At 38.0% G+C, this 17,563-nt stretch overlaps 1 protein-coding gene across 9 annotated transcripts in view; it reads right to left on the bottom strand.

Moving 5' to 3' along the window:
* Dock3 (dedicator of cytokinesis 3) overlaps positions 1–17,563 on the bottom strand; it is a 309,055-nt gene that overhangs the window by 126,767 nt on the left and 164,725 nt on the right. For all 9 annotated transcript variants that reach the window (XM_060385341.1, XM_060385339.1, XM_060385340.1 and 6 more), the window contains exons 11-12: positions 15,005–15,065; positions 13,622–13,769 (exon numbers count right to left, since the gene is read on the bottom strand). In XM_060385341.1, coding sequence (XP_060241324.1) covers positions 13,622–13,769; positions 15,005–15,065 — 209 coding nt within the window. The remainder of the gene's footprint in view (positions 1–13,621; positions 13,770–15,004; positions 15,066–17,563) is intronic.

The following is a 17,563-nucleotide window of genomic DNA, read 5'->3' as shown; positions in this document are numbered from 1 at the left end:
ATTTCTATATCTCAACTAAAAATATGTTTGAAAACTGTGATGTTTTTGCTGTTGCTGTTGTTTTTAATTTCAGAAGCACCCTCTTCTCACAAATCTAATGCCATGTTGCATGAGAAATGTGGGTGTTTCCAGCTGGAGGGGCTGCCAAGAAATGTATGATCAAACCAACCCCTTCCTGTTAAGCTAAAATTAATGAGAAAACACCATTACCTGAGTAGGCCTTTTGTTCTCAGCATGGAAGTAGGAGCTTTAGAGGATCAACAAATGTATGTAGAGATTATATAGGTTAAACATGCCAAATGTTTACCAGAGTGCCTGAATGTAGAAAATAGTCAAATATCACTAGTGATGGTTATGTTATAAACATTATCTTACAAGATTTAGTCATTAGTCCTTTGAAACAGGTTCCATGATCTCCACCTTACAGGGAGAGAACTGAGACTCACAGAGGCTCAGAGTAACACAGCTGTTCCATGAGTCAGTTCCACTGAACTTCCAAATGCTGCCTCTTGCCAATATAATACATGCATACTTTAAATGTGAAACAAACAAAAAAATGTACCGACAGAATGAAGTAAGAAACAGTAAAACCTACAGCCCTAAAGAAGCTAAACAAGGAGGACCCTAGGGGAAGATGCTTAATCCTCATTCAGAAAGGCAAACAGGATAGATATTGGAAGTAGGAGAAGTAGGAGCCTTCCACAGAGGACCTCTGAAAGATTCTACCCACCAGGGTATCGAAGAAGATGCTGAGAATCAAGGCCAAACTTTGGGCAGAGTGCCGGAATCCTTATGGAAGAGGAGGGAGAAAGAGAGACTTGGAGGGGACAGGAAGTCTACAAGGAGAACAACAGAGACAAAATATCTGGACTCAGGGGTCCTGTAGAGACCGATGCTCCAACCAAGGACCATGCAGGGAGAGGACCTAGACCCCCTGTTCAAAGGAAGCCTATTGGTCTCTCAGTTTCCAAATGGGTTTCCTGGTGGGGGATACAGGGGCTGTCTCTGACATGAACTCAGAGACATAGATTTCTTGGCAGTCCCTCAGGCTGGCTTTTTGATCACCTCCCCCTTGGGGGCAGGGTGCAGCCTTGCCAGGCCACAGAGGAGGAGTATGCAGCCAGCCTTGGTGAGACCTGATGAGCTAGGGTTGGATGGAAGGGGAGGAGGTCCCCCCCTTTCAGGAGCCTGGGGAAGGGACATGGAGGGGGGAAAGGGGTAAGTTGGGTGGGACTGGGAGAAGATGAGGGAGGGGGCTGCAGCGGGGATACAGAGTGAATAAATTGTTTTATATATATATATATATATATATATATATATATATATATATATAAAATTTTAAAAAGAATTTATTTATAATTAAAAAGAGCTGAATTAAAATCCTAGCCCTATGAAGTTGTGCTGTATGACTCTGGAAACCAATTAATATTAATTTACTCATCTATGAAAATGGCAATAGTACTATGGACCTCCCATGATTACTTTGATCAAGTTATAGTATTTTTGAACAATTAGCAGAGCCAGGCAAACAGAAGGAAATCAAAACACCAAAGCTGGGCTGAGGACACAGCTCAGCCAGTCAAGTGCCAATTGTGTAAAGACCCAAGATCAATCCCCTGAACTGACATAAAAAGCAAGGTGTAGGGTGAATACTTACACTTGTAATCTGAAAGTGTGGCTTACCAGCTAGTCAGCCTAACCTACTCAGTGATCTCCAAGTCCCAGTGGAAAACCCTATCTCAAAACAACAATAACAACAACCCCAAAATAAGTAGAGAGCCAGACAGTGGAGGCAAAGACAGGTGGCTCTCTGAGTTTGAGGCCAGCCTGGTCTACAGGATAGGCAAGGCTGCACAGAGAAACCCTGTCTCCAAAAACCAAAAACAAACCAACCAAAAACAAACAAACAAACAAACAAAAAGGAAAACAAAAACCAAAACCAAGGTAAAGGGAACCTGAGAAATAAGGTCAGTTCTGATCTCCACACCCACATGCACCCACGTGGGCACCTGCCTGAGCATGAATGTGTACAATCCCTTCCCAGGAACAAACAGAAACAAATATCCTAATGCTGAAGCATATGGATTGTGTTTTCAAATCAGGTCCCATAAGTATGCTTCTCTTTAAAAAAGGGTCTTGCTCCAAAAAATGTTTATATAAAGCATTGTTTTAGGAAAATAAAATTACAAAACCTCATTTCTGCGAGCATAGGCATTATATTAAGCAACACGAATATACTGAAATAAAAACAAATACATAAGTGTATGAGGCAGGCAAACATTAGTTCTATTTTCAAAGTCAGAAATAGAGGCTCAGAGGACTTAAGCAATTAAGTCAAGAGCATAAAGGATAAAACAGTATCAATAATCTATTCTATGAAATAGGTAGTCTTAGCATTAAAAATATTTAATAGTGAACAGAATACCAGTTTAAATTGGTAGCCCATCTATCACGAGGAAACTTCACACGAACACAATTACCACAGTTCCCGTTCTTGAATTGTATTGTGTCCTTATAGCACAGAGAGAAAAGCAGAAGCTTAAATAAAGGGAAAACTACACACACAAACACACACACACATATACACACACAAACAAGGTAGAAATGAACTAGAATAAAAGGGAACATATAAAAACATGGAGAAAGGATGGGAGTTAGAGTACAAAGCTTACAAGATTCAGCCAGGCTTAGATCTGACAGATGTGAGAGAGGTTGAGTATAAAAAGTCATGAATTGGGGTTAGCACAAAAAGTCTATGCTGGGGATAAAGAGCAACAAACTGCTTACTGGTCAAGTTCTCATCAAAGGCCCTCAGACCACTCAGCACAATTCATAGAGCTGGAACAACAAGCAGAATCATTCAAACAATTGATCCTATAAGACTTTCAGAGAGTATCTGTTAACAGGAGAAACAACAGTTTTCATTATGGATTAGCGCCCTGGTCTGTGAAGATCAAAATAGTTCACTACATCATTTAGAGGAAGCTCCAATTATCAGTTTGGTCTGAAAATCGAATATATTATAATCATGAAGGGGAAAAGGGGGAGAGACAAGTATGTAAGAGCTGGAAGATAGAGCAAAGGCTGTGAAAAGGCATTTCCTAGACTCATTATAACCACTGCTACCAGTAACTTACACCTACAGTTACTGCACTGGGCCTACACAAGGCCAACCCTACCAATAACCAGTCAAGAAAGGGGGAGGGGCTCAGAGGACATACCTTATAACTCTGAACTATTAGCTATTAACAGGATCATAGATAATCTGTATCCTGAACTCTGTAGTTTTAATTTTTATTTTTGGTGATGTTAGGGATTAAACACAGGCACTGCACACATCAGGTAAAACTCTATTGCTGAACCACAACCCCAGTCTTATTTTCTTTAATTACTTTCCCTTATTTTAAAACCTACAGTCAATATTCATTTATATGGTATTCAGGGGACACTATGTATTTCTAAACAAGGTTTTAAAGAGTAGTGGATGTAAGGTGAAATCTCAGGGTTGTTTTGATTTGCATTTCCCTGATGACTAAGGACGTTGAACATTTCTTTAAGTGTTTCTCTGCCATTCGATATTCCCCTATTGAGAATTCTGTTTAGCTCTGTACCCCATTTTTAATTGGATTACTTGATTTGCTGCTGTTTAACTTCTTGAGTTCTTTATATATACTGGATATTAGTTCTCTGTCAGATATAGGGTTGGTGAAGATCCTTTCCCAATCTGTAGGCAGTCGTTTTGACAACAGTTTCCTTTGCTTTACAGAAGCTTTTCAGTTTCATGAAATCCTATTTATTGATTCATGAAATTTGCAGGTAAATGGTAGGAACTGGAAAAGATCATCCTGAGTGAGGTATCCCAGAAGCAGAAAGACACACAGGGTATATACTCACTCATAAGGGGATATTAGACATACAATATAAGATAAACATTCTAGAATCTGTACACCTAAAGAAGCGGATCAAGAAGGAGGACTCTGGCTAAGATGTTTAATTCCCATTCCAAAAGGCAAAGAGGATGGACATCACTGGAGGGAAAAAACAGGGAACAGGACAGGAGCCTACCACAGAGGGCCTCTGAAGGGTTCTACCCTGCAGGGTATCGAGGCAGATGTTGAGACTCATGGCTAAACTCTGGGCAGAGTGCAGGGAATCTTATGAAAGAAGTAGGAGATAGTAGGACCTAAAGAGGATGGGAACTCCACAAGGAAAGCAACAGATCCAAAAGTCTGGGCACAGGGGTCTTTTCTGAGACTGATACTCCAGCCAAGGACCACTCATGAAGATTGCCTGGAACCCCTGCTCAGATGTAGCCTATGGCAGTTCAGTGTCCAAGTGGGTTCCATAGTAATGGGGACAGGGACCATCTCTGACAGGAACTGATTGGCCTACTCTTTGATCATCTTCCCCTCAGGGGGGAGCAGCCTTACCAGGCCACAGAGGAAGACAATGCAACAACTCCTAATGAGACCTGATAGATTAGGATCAGAGGGAAGGGGAGGAGGACCTCCCCTATCAGTGGACTGGGGGAGGGGCAGAGAAAAAAGGAGGGAGGATGGGATCGGGAGGGGAGGAGGGAGGGAGCTACAGGGGGGATACAAAGTGAATAAATAAAAATAAATAGATAAGGCTGGGGAGATGGCTCAGTGGTTAAGAGCACTGTCTGCACTTCCAAAGGACCCCGGTTCAATTCCCAGCAACCACATGGCAGCTCACAACTGTCTGTGATTCCAATTCCAAGGGATCTGACACCTTCATACTAATGCACATAAAACTGAATAAATTATAAAAAAATAGATAAATAGATAGATAGATAGATAAATAAATAAATAAATGAGTAGTGGAAAGAAGATACATGGAAAATTTTCTTCCCCTTGTCTTGTGGAGCTGGGAATTCAACCCGGGGCCTTATACATGAAAGATAAGTTCTACCAACTGAGCTATATCCTGGCCTTAAAATTACCTTTTATTTATGAAAAAAATAAACTATTTTACATATTATTCATATTTATTTTATATAGAAACTCTCAGTTCTTTCATGTTTCCCTTTTCTTTCTATAAAAGAGAGGTAACAAAGACCACAGCGTGTGTCTGATGATGCTATTATCATTGCTATATCAACCTTATTCATATTTTCTTAAATATCAGAGTCTTCTTGTTTGTTAAGAGATACAAAATCATATCTCCTCTATTTTAGTACACTTTCTGTTTCTGTAAGTTGGCTTTAAGTAAGTATGTGAGTACTGGGAGCAGAACCCAGGTCCTCTACAAGAGCAAATGCTCTTTAACTCCCTGTCCTATCTATTTTACATTTGTGTGTTTTGTGATAATGTTATTAACTTCATGAATTTTATTAATATATAGAATTTGTCTTTTAACTCTGCAGAGAATTATTTTCTTCTATGATTTTTTCACCTCATTTACATTTGTCATTACAACTGACACAGGCTGAGATTTCTTCTGTCTTGTTTTTCACTGGGGCTCCTAACCTGCATAACCTGTGCCCTTTCTTCACATGTGTGATGAGAGATTACATGGTCTATGTCCACTTTGGTTACTGTCTGACTTTAGAAGTATCCAAGTTTTTAACTAAAATTAATAGTAACATAGTCTTTTAATATAATATGAATATTTTATTATTACTGGGTAAGAAATATGACAGTTAAACATCATTAAGAATGAAATATTCATCATAAAGGATACTTTGAAAATCGCATGTTGCATAAAATTATGAGATGGTTATTACTCAGCATTTTCCTGTTACTATTAAGAATAACTACAGGTTAAACAAAGTATTTTTAAATTAAACTGTCTTTTCATAAAATATTTAAAATAAATAAACCATAAAAAATTGCATCTATCACCTAACTTCCTCGTTCCTTCATGCATCTCTCTCAAAGCTGCACACTTGGTCAAAGAGGATAACCTTCCCCAAGTAGAGGAGGGACGGTCTTCAGTCAAGGGTATATGAATAGCTGTGCTCTGCTAGAACCTCCAAACAACCCCTCAATTTCTCTTTTTTAAAATTATTAATTAATTCAATTTACATTTTGGTCCCAGATCAGGTAAATCCTGATCTAGCTTTTGGGCATATCCCCAGGATCAGATGATATTGCTGGGAGGCCCGCTTATTTCTGAAAAGAAAGAAGCAGTGGATCTGTGGATAAGGAGAGGTGAGGAGGGCCATTAAGAGGGAATGGAGGGGAGGCTGCAACTGGGATGTATTGTATAAGAGAATAAATAAAATAAAATAAATTTAGCCAATAATGAAAAAATTTTAAATTGAAAGCAACAATATCAGATAGGTTCACTATAAAATAGAATTCTATAAAACATTTAAGAAAGAAGCAATATGAACTATTTAAAGCACTCACAATTATTTTCAAAGGCTACAGGAAAACTATGGAGACAATGCAAAGATCCCTGGTTGAAAGCCAAGGGTTAGGGAAAAGAGAACTTAGTAGCTAAGCCTTAGGCTATTTTCAGGATAATACTACATAATACTATAATTGTGGGTGTTTGTTTAGGACATCAAAAATTACCTCTACAGTGACTTTTGGACTTTTAAAAATAATTTTATTTTATTTTTATTAATTACACTTTATTCACTTTGTATCCCCCCATAAGCCCTTCCCTCCTCCCCTGCTGGTCCCACCCTCCCTCCCCCTTCTTCACAAAAGACTTTTGGACTTTTGATGATGATGTTTTATTTAAAATTCACTAACTATAATCATTGCACAATTGTAGTATGAGGTTATTGTAGGGTAGGTTAGGAGGTAATGTGAGGGGACAAGGGATAAATGAGAATGTTCTGTGCTTCTGCTTAATACTGCAGTGAATCTTCAAAGTCTATAAAATAAAATATGATATATATATATATATATATATACGTGTGTGAAAATATATATATATATGTATATATATATATAAATTACATGTATAGCCGGATGGTGGTGGCGCATGCCTTTAATCGCAGCACTCAAGGAGGCAGAGGCAGAAGAACCTCTGTGAGTTCTAGGCTAGCCTGGTCTACAGAGTGAGTCCCAGGACAGCCAAGGCTACAGAGAGGAACCCTGTCTTGAAAAACAAAAAACAAACAGAAATTGCATTATTGATAAGGTGTTGTGTAATGTTTCCACATACACACACATTGTGCAAAGGTTAAACAAGGTTAAAGATCTACCTACCCAACCTTGAATGTGTTCTAGGAAGTGGTACCAGAATCAAACCTAGGGCCTTACACATGCTAGGCAAGTGCTCTACCACTGAGTTATATTGTCAGTTCCATTGAGCTTGTTCATCTGTATATATGTATATTCAGCTCTATGTATGAATGTTTAATCCTGTGTATGTAGGTGTGTGCACATGTCGGGGAGAAGGTCATAGGTCAACCTCGGGTGTTATTTTGCAGGTGTTATTCATCTTGTTTGTTGTTGAGTCTCTCAGGGGCTTGGAGCTTGCTGAGCAGGTTAAGCTGACTAGCAGGTGAGCACCAGAGACCTGCCTGTTTCTTTTCTACCTCTCCGGTGCTGGGATTAAATGAACACAGCATCAGTCCAACTTTTTCTGTGGAGACACTGAGGATGGAACTCAAATCCTCACGGCTGCAAGGAAAGCACTTTAGCAACCCTAGCATTTCTTTATAGTAAAACTTTCAGGATTCTTTAAGTTATTTGGAATGTATGTTAAAAGTCTACCTACTTTTTAAGAAATGGTTTACTCGACGGTAAACCATTTAACCGTAACAGTACCTATTAATTAAAGTTCCCAGCTCCTCAGCTTCTGTAACCTTCATTCTTATTTCTACAAGACTCATTGTTTAAGATTCCATATGTAGGTGATATCATGTTGCCATACATTTCTATGCTTGATTATTTTATGTGACACAGTGATCTCTAGTTCACTCACTGCTGTCACAGAGGACACCTCGAAAGTAGCCCACTGCGTAAATGTACACTTCCTTTACCCAGTCCTTACTGGAAGACATTCAGGGTGTTTCCATTTTTGAATACCGTGAATAACTATTGTGCTGCAATGAACACAAGAGTTCAGATGTCTTCTGACACACTGATTTCATTTCTTTTAGATATACACATAAAAACTAGATTGCTGGAACAAATAGTAGTTCTCTTAGAGGGTAAAATATTAATTTTTATAATCAAAATATGACCATTATCATTCTCCTGTTCTTTCAGGACGGGAGGTTAACTTGCTGAGTCACTCATAGTGTGATCATACCCTCACGTGTGAGACGAGGAAGCTCATTTAGAGTTCAGAGAATTAAATATATCTATATTGGCACTGCTAATAAAACCAGGTGCTATCTCCTGCGATAATCACAGAGTACTCCAGGTATTAGAGATCATGTAGGATGTGTAGTTGAGAGATAAAAGTGAGACTTACTAATGAGCAAAAGTTACCAGAAAAAAAAGACGGGGAACAAACTTTGGATGGCACGTGGGAGCCACCGTACAGGGACGTGTCACTCCCCAGGCCACTTCTTTCTTCATTACATTGCCTCATTAATTCAAAGTCAGTATACGTACCTCACACAAAGGTAAACGGATCAAGTGTTTTATGTGTGTCTATTATTTGAACAGATATTCCTTTTTTGTCCCTATGGTAGATCAGTTGAACAGAAAAAAAAAGAAACAGAAAGGAAAATATTCAGGTGTGTTTTCCAATCTTGAGGCAAAAAAAAAAAAAGCTTGGAGTTATCAGTGAGATCTGTATTAGATCCCTGTTGTGAGCTGCTTGCTCTTACATGAACAACAGCTATCCCAAGATGACATTTGAACTCTGGATCACTAAGTTCTTTACTGCAGCAGAACTGATATACACACACAATTAGGCACTGAAGGTAGAGTAGGCAGTAAAAGCAAAGAATAGGGGCTGAGAAGATGGCTTCACAGTTGAGAACTACGAACACTCCGCCAGAAGACAGAAGGTTCAATTCTCAGCAACCACATGGCAGCTTACAGTTGTCTGAAACTCTAGTACCAGGGCCTCTGATGCTCTCCTCTGGCCTCTGTGGGCACCAGGCACATATGTGACAGACACACTAGCATATCTTCAGGCAAGACACCAGTACATAAAAATTAAAAAAAAAAAGATTAGTTTGACAGCCATACGCACATTTTCTCATGCTGAATCTGGATGTGAATGCACAAGTGCACATGCTCGCGCACACAAACACACACACAGAGCATAAAAGCATAAAAAAGACTCTTTGAAGAAGGGAAGGAGACCAGCAGAGGAGGGGGAGGGAGACAAAGGGGTATAATCAGGGAACAATATAAAGATGAGCAAATAAAATAATACATGTGTTTGAAGATGTCATATGAGGTCCATTATTTTGCATGCTAATTAAAAATTGATAGAGGCTGGAGAAATGATTCGTAAGTTAACAGTACTTGCTGCTTTTCAAAGATTCCCAGCACCAACACAGTGACTCACAACCAACTGTGACCTTCTGACCTTTAGAAGTACTAGGCATGCATAAGGTAAACATATATACACAAAGACAAAATGTGCACACACATAAAATAAAATAAATGGCTAGAGCCCAAATAAACACATGGAAAAATATATACAAGTGGGAAAGTATATGAAAATTTTCCCAAACCACTATGAGGTATCAGTTCATACAGGCTACAGTCTGCAATCAAAACATGACTACACGTGTTGGTGGTGTAGAAAAAGGGGAACCTTCGAACATTCTTGGTGGAAATGTCTACTGGTATAGCTGTTACAGAAAACAGTATAGAAGTTCATTCAAAAAATGAAAACTGGTGCTACCACAAGACTGAGCAATCTCACCTGTGTGTGTTAACTGTGTGTATGTAAAACTCTCATGTGTTCTCATCTAGTCTCATTCAAATTCCATCCCCTTCACAAATCACCTTAAAAGCAGAAAAAGTAGTAGCTATGTTGTGAGTTCACACGCATGGACTTAAAAAAAAATCACAATTCACCAATCACAATTCAATTAACAAATACGTATCTATGTCTCAGAAAGAATCTCAGATGAGAGAACATCATTAAGAAATCAAAGGATGCATAAAAAAGCAGCCAGATGGGAGTAAAAATTACGGTCCTTGGAAAATATTGTCAGTTGATGCAGAAAGTGGCTCCTCTGATAACAAAGCCATGATAGCATGGTTACATATGATGAATCCATGGAATTTTTTCATAAAATGTGAGAATGGAGAGTAAGCAACACTTCTTAATTTGACAAATTATGAGACACAGTACATAATTTATAATAAATATTTATATAACAAGTAATATAAAATACAAATTAGAATTTTAATATATTTATAATATGTTTTATTAAAGTTTTCCCTTTATAAATGCTTACTTAAACTTCTGTCTTTATGGAATTGGACAGTGATTATCACGTACTCGGGATCTTCTTGTATTTGGTCACATTCATAACTTATCGGTACCCACCCCTTCCAAATACTGGCTTTAGTTCCTGGAAATCCTCTTCTTTAGTTTCCTAAAGCCTGACAACATTATTGTTCCTTGTAACCCTTTAGCTCTCTAGGCAACAAGAAACATGATATATGTATCAGACTGAAATGCATATGACAGTTATTTATTTATTTGGTTATTTATAGTCTTAAGGCATTTGACTCAACAAATAGTTACTTGTTACCATTTCCTTAAAAGGGTGTGGTATCTTGCCACATATTGCATTTAAAAATATTATAATGCACAGAAGTGGCCTTGGCAGAGACAGGGAGAAAGTTTAAATCTCTCATAGAAGATTGACTCTGCATAATACAAAAAATAGTAAGAATGTTAACAACTAAAGAGGTAATTTTGCCAATTACTGAATAAGTCTGTAGAAAAAGTTTTAATAGTTAGAAAATTCTATTTCAGCAAAGGCTAACGCACTGAGCCTTTAGGTTTACAATTTAACTGAACCAACAAATACATCACCTTAAATATACTGAAAAAATACTGCTTCTTCCGGGGGCTAGGTTCAATGAAATGGTATGTTACTAATCCTGAAAGGATTCCAAACTACATGAAAAATCAACTTCACAAACCATCACTTGAAAATCTGTTTGAAAGTCTTGTAATTTCTTCAAGTGGAAAAGTCTTGTAACCTCTTCATTCTACATTTTAATTTTATTAATCCTTTAAAAGGAAAAATAATACTCCTTTCTTTAAACACAACTTTCTTTGGCTTTTTAGAACTAACACAGCCTATAGGAAAATAGTATTCATGAATCCCACTTCTTACAAAGTGACACATTGGTACTGAAAGCTGTTGTTTTAGACGCAATTTACTGAACTGCCTCTTTCAGAAGGGATGAAGTGTAAGTTCCTTATCTGTAAGGAGACTTTACCCTAAAGCAAGGATTTTTGCTACACGCAAACATACCGTCTTTTGTACTATCCTCCAACCCTTTGCCATTGGAAAGAATATAATACAGTAAGATGATGATAACAATCTTGGATTTCTGTTTACTCTTTTTTAAGGGAAAGTGTATGAAGAAGCAGGCCCTACCACCCATCAAAGAAGAAACTCCGTATTTTTAGAAACTCTGACTCATATACTAAGAAGGAAGCTAGGCAATTTTTTTTCTTTGTAAATGACTACTTCCACAAAAGCTCTTCACCCTATAAATTATACAACTCAGCAGAGCTGAAAAAAATGTAATAAATACGTTTTGGAAGTTGGTCTAATGCTAATTATTGGCACTCAAGATCTGGTTACTGCCCACCGGATACACCCATCCTTGTTTGTATAAACCTGCCTAAAACATTATGCCTGATTGGTTCATTAAATGCTCTATACCTGGGCAAGGCATGGCTAAGGTTCCCCGTATGCTGAGGACAAGAGAATCACGAGATAGAGGGACAGGAAGAGAGTAAGAAGTAGGACACCACGATGGATTAACCTGGAGAAGAAACCTCATGGGGCCGGGAGGAAGGACTCCAATAATGGCATGAAAAAGCCCAGATGAAGTATAAAAGCAAGTATTTAAAAGATTATTGATGTAAGATAGGATGGTTAAGCAAGATGGCATTGGATGGGGCTGGGAGATGGATGGGGAGGTGATTCAGACAGCATAGGTAGGAATATCTGCCCGGCCCAAGGCAAATAAGGCAACTATGAAATCTAACAGGTGTCTTATTATTTGTGATAGCAGTTTAGATAATACTGCCGGGATAATTATAGGGCTAATAAGAAATAATGCATAGCCCAACACTCATCATTTCTTTTCTTTATAACAACATAAATATATTTGTACTTTTACTTTAAAATTCATCAAATTTACTTGATTATAGAAAGTCCTGGATTAAATGTAATTATAAATTAAGTTCATTCCATATCTGAGTCAGACAGAATAGATAAAGCAGGAAAATATACATACAATATTATGGTGAAACTACATTAACAAAATGACTGACAGTATTTGACTTAATTTGGGAAAATGATACTATGTTAAAGCTAACAGAGAAGTGATTTTTTAAAAAATTAACAGAAATAGGGGTTGCAGTTAAGAGCATTGGCTATGCTTGCAGAGGACCTGGGTTTGATTCCCAGCACCTACATGGGACTTAAACTATCCATAAATCCAGTTCCAGGGGATGGATCCAGAGCCCCCTTCTTACCTCTGCAAACACCAGGCATGTGATGGTATATACATGCAGGAAAACATCCATACACATAAAATAAGATAAATATTAAAAGTTATCAGAGATAGACTTGTTTTAAAAACTCATTAAAGCTGGGTGCAGTCTCAGCATGCAGGAAGCTGAAACAGGAGGATCATCAATTCCCAGAGGCCAGCTTGGGATACATAGTGAGTTCCAAGCCACCTAGGAATACCAACTGTCTCAAAATCATCCTCATCACCAAAAAAGCAAAAGCAAAACAAAAATTCACTAAAATCACCACTAATCCTTTTTAAGACTACTATTTATTTCTGGATTCCCCATAAGCAAAGACAGACTATTACACTCATGTCCTGTTTCTTTTATTAGTTCCTTTTTTTCTTTCCTGCTGTTCAACAATGGCATGAGAAGATAGAATGCATCTATAAGGCAGATCCCCTGGTTGGATAATACTATAAATAGCTCCATGCCATGCTGGATATGACACAAGAGTTCTGTAGTAGCCGAAGAAAAGAGTAAGATCTTGGATCCTCAAGAGTTTTGGCTTTCCTTTAAATATACTGTAACCTGACTCATAATAATTCTTTTAAGTAATCTGCATTCTTGGCTAGCTCAGCAGCAGTAACTGTTGGGCAAGTACAAATAAAGCATTTTTTTTTAATCTAAGATACATGAGAAATTATACTGTTAGCTTTTCTGAAGATATATAATAAAAATGGCTTATTCTATAGAGAAAATGAATATTACAGCACATACAAGAAATGTGTACTATCAGATTTTCCCTTTAAGATAGAATGTTCCAAATTTAGATGTTCTATTAAAAATAAAAATACCTGGGCCTTTAAAACCTTAGATCAAAATCTCTGCTTTCCTACTAGCCTCCCTATGTTACATTATGGTGAGTCTATGTTCATAAAGCGTGAGAACTGCTGATCTCAGGGCATGCTGCAAATCATCCTTATTCCTAATGTGTAGTATTACTCACGTGTAAACCTTAAGAACAAAATCCTTTTCTTCTTTTAATTCTGTAAGTGACTGTAGAACATCCAAAATGCTCAGAACCGCACAGCCATATGGTCGCCTATAGTGTAGGTGAGCGGGACCCTTTTTGGAGTCATTCAGGAGCATCCGGCCTTGGGTATAGCAAAAACACCAATTAGACAGAGAACTCCATGCTCCTTTCTAGCATCTTCTAATTATCACCCAATGATATCAGAGCTACGGGTACCCAAAAGATCCTCTAAGACAAACAAGAAGCTGAAGTGAGTCTAGTTGTTTAATCTAAGGATAAGGATATCTGCACAAGATCACTAAATTAGCCTCTGGCCAAAGCCCTTTTTCTGTGACACTTTCAGTCAAGTAACACCAATAATACATTTATTACTCAAATAAAAAATAAGAATGACTTAACTGATTTTTTAGAAAAATCAGGATGTTTATAGATTTAAACTTGATGGCCATATTAATGACAAAAGTTCAGTATTTTTAGCCACACTCCTCATTCAAACTGTATTTTCACAAGTAAAAAGGACACTATGTTTTCTTCCTCTAACTAAATTTCAATGCTGAAAGGTACTGACAAACTACTGCGGGAGCAGGAGAAACCTTAGTTGTGGATAGCTGCTTATTCTTCTAAGGAAACAAGGCTGTGCCAACAATGATACAAGGACTTGCAAACGCTGAGATTTCAATAAATGGTTTATAAAGTAAGGCAGAATAGTTGCTGTATTGTCAAAGGATTAGACATATTTTTGACAAAATTATACGCTATATTCTAGAACTTAAACTATGAGGGAAAACTTGGTTAGTCATACAACGGAACAGTAGTGAAGTCACTTTCTTTCATCTCAGTTTGAGTAGACATGAAATGCTACTCATCTTCTTCAGTGGCGAAAATAACTCTTATTTTGTGGAAAATGGCCCAGGTGCATAATTTTGGACAGAAACTACAGCAAACCACAGCAGAGGGCAAGTACCACCTAGTTAATAGGCACTCTAGGATCACTGTAAGAACTCTGGAGGAAAAGACATACAAAAGCAGGCAATGTGACAGGAAGAATGTTAAAAATAAAAAAAAAAATAAAAAAAAAGGCAGACCACTTAAAATACAAAGTTTGGGTCTAAAAGCATGAGGGAACAGAAAACCTGAAATGGAAAAAAAAAAAAAAAACACATTCATTGGCACTAAATCCAGCTGCTGTAACAGCTGAGCCTAAAGGTAAAGCTTAAAAAAACAAAACAAAACAAAACAAAAAACCCAACACTCTAATTCTGAAACCTTGAAATAGCAAAAAAGACAAACTTCAGCTGTATACTTAACCTAAGTTTGGTCAGTCTTAATCATAAGAACAGTTAAGGTGGACAATACCTATTCGGATCACATGGGCAACTATGTATAAATCTCTCTTCATGTCTTTGCTGCTTAGATCCTAAGGAATAAAACAGAATAAATAAATCTAGGCAAATAATACACAGAAAATAATATAAAGATAAATTTCAATTCATTCAAACTTCATAGTAATTTGCTTTTAGTATATATTACAGGAAGGAGAAGAAAGATTATAGAACACAACATTTAATATATACAAGATTTATACAGAGGCCCTATCATTGAAAACAACACTTACCTCCAGAAGATCTTTTATTGTACAGGGTTATTTTAGTTATTCTGTTTTGTTTTGTTTTTTTCCATACTAAAATCTATAGTCCTAAAGAAGCTAAATATCAAGGAGGACCCTAGGGAAGATGTTTAAACCTCATTCAGAAGGGCAAACAGGATAGATACCAGAAGTGTGAGAAGATAGGGAACAGGACTGGGGCCTACCACAGAGGACCTCTGAAAGACTCTACCCAGGGTATCGAAGCAGATGTTGAGACTCACAGTTAAACTTAGGGCAGACTGTGGGGAATTTTATGGAACAAGGGGGAGACAGAAAGACCCAGAGAAGATAGGAGCTCCACAAGGAGACCAACAGAGCCTCCCCCACCCCTCCAAAAGCCACAAACAACAATAAAAAAAAAACTGGGCCCAGGGGGTCCTGCAAAGACTGACGAATCAACCAACAACCATGCATGGAGAGGACCTAGATTCCCTAGGTCCTGGGGTCTGCTAGACCCCTTAACTCAGATGTAGCCCAGGGCAGCTCAGTCTCCATGGTGGGTTCCCTAGTAAGGGAAGCAGGTATGGTCTCTGGCATAAACTCAGTTGCCTGCTCTTTAATCAACTCCTCCTGGTGAGGTGGTCTTACTAGGCCACAGAGAAAAAGGATCCAGACAGTCCTGATGAGACTTGATAGGCTAGAGTCAGATAGTAGGGGAGGAGGACCTCCCCAATCAGTAGACTAGTGGAGGGACTAGAGAGGAAAGAGGAAAGGAGGGTGGGACCGGGAGGAGATGAGGCAGGGGGCTACAGCCAGGATATAAAGTAAATAAATTGTAATAAATAATAATAAAAAAGTTTAAAAAACACCACTTTTGTCATTGAACAATGAAAAACTGAGCTGGTGCTCAACTAGAAGTTTAACCCCTATTAACTAGTGTTCATGAAACTGGAAGGTATTTTACATAATACTATTGGAAGAAAAAAATTAATCACCAATATCAAATAGGTAAAAAAAACCATGACCCACAACAGCACCTTGCCTACAAGATACAAATGTTGGGAGGAACCAACCACTTTCTGGTTGGACTTAAGGACTACTCCATGAGACAGCTTTCATACCTGACACTGCTCAATGGCCAACAACTGAGACTAGATAAGTCGTGGGCTCTAGGGGAAAACCGACTACTATTGTTCTCCTTTAAACACACACACACAAATAAAATGAGTCCTAATGACAGACTCTCATACCCAGAGATAAGTGCCTTGCTCTACCTCATCAGTGAAATTTCTTCTTAAATTGGAACTAACACAGAGACCCACAATTGGACAGTGTGCAAAGAACTGGACTCAGTCCTAAATGGAATGACTTCATCAAGCCCCTCTCCCTCAAGGCTCAGGAATCTATGGTAAAAAAAAAAAAAAAAAAAAAAAAAAAAAGAGGAAAGATTGTAAGAAGCAGACATGGTAGGTGACTCCAAGGAAACGGTACCTTCCAGACACAACAGAACTCACATACATATGAACTCAGAAAGACTGACAGCACCTATAAGACCTGCACAGGCGCAACCACACAGAATCTCAAAAGAAGACATGGGCATGAAGTTCCACATCTAGCTAAAACACTATTTGCATTGAAACCCGGTCAAGAAGAGAAAGTCAGTTTTCTCCTAATGAGTGTCACTGGGTTTATCAACCACACGCCAGGGCAGGCCCCTAGCCAACACAAAAGGGACTCTGTGTGCAAGTATAGGGGGAATTTTTGTTTCACTTTGTTTTGTATTTTTTGTTTGTTTTAATTTTATTTCTCTTTCTTTTTTTTGAGAGAGAAAGAACATGAGTTGGGTGGGTAGGAAAGGTGGAAGAATCTTGGGACTATCTGGAAAAGGGTGAAATTTGATCAAAATACATTGCATGAAATTTTTTATTAAAATAAAAAATTAAACTATTTATATAGGACATTGAGCATTTCTTTAAGTGTTTCTCTGCCATTCAATATTCCTCTATCGAGAATTCTCTGTTTAGCTCTGTACTCCATTTTTTAATTGGAATACTTGATTTGTTGCTGTTTAACTTCTTGAGTTCTTTATATATACTGGATATTAGTTCTCTGTCAGATACAGGGTTGGTGAAGATCCTTTCCCAATCTGTAGGCAGTCATTTTGTTCTGACAACAGTGTCCTTTGCTTTACAGAAGCTTTTCAATTTCATGAGGTCCCATTTATTGATTGCTGGGGGAACAAGTCAGGAGCCTGACACAGAGGACCTCTGAAAGGCTCTGCCCTGCAGACTATCAATGCAGATGCTGAGACTTATGGGCAACCTTTG

The sequence above is a fragment of the Meriones unguiculatus genome, chromosome 6 (genome assembly GCF_030254825.1).
Source record: "Meriones unguiculatus strain TT.TT164.6M chromosome 6, Bangor_MerUng_6.1, whole genome shotgun sequence".
Classification (NCBI taxonomy): domain Eukaryota; kingdom Metazoa; phylum Chordata; class Mammalia; order Rodentia; family Muridae; genus Meriones; species Meriones unguiculatus.
This window is presented reverse-complemented; position numbering and strand designations above follow the sequence as displayed.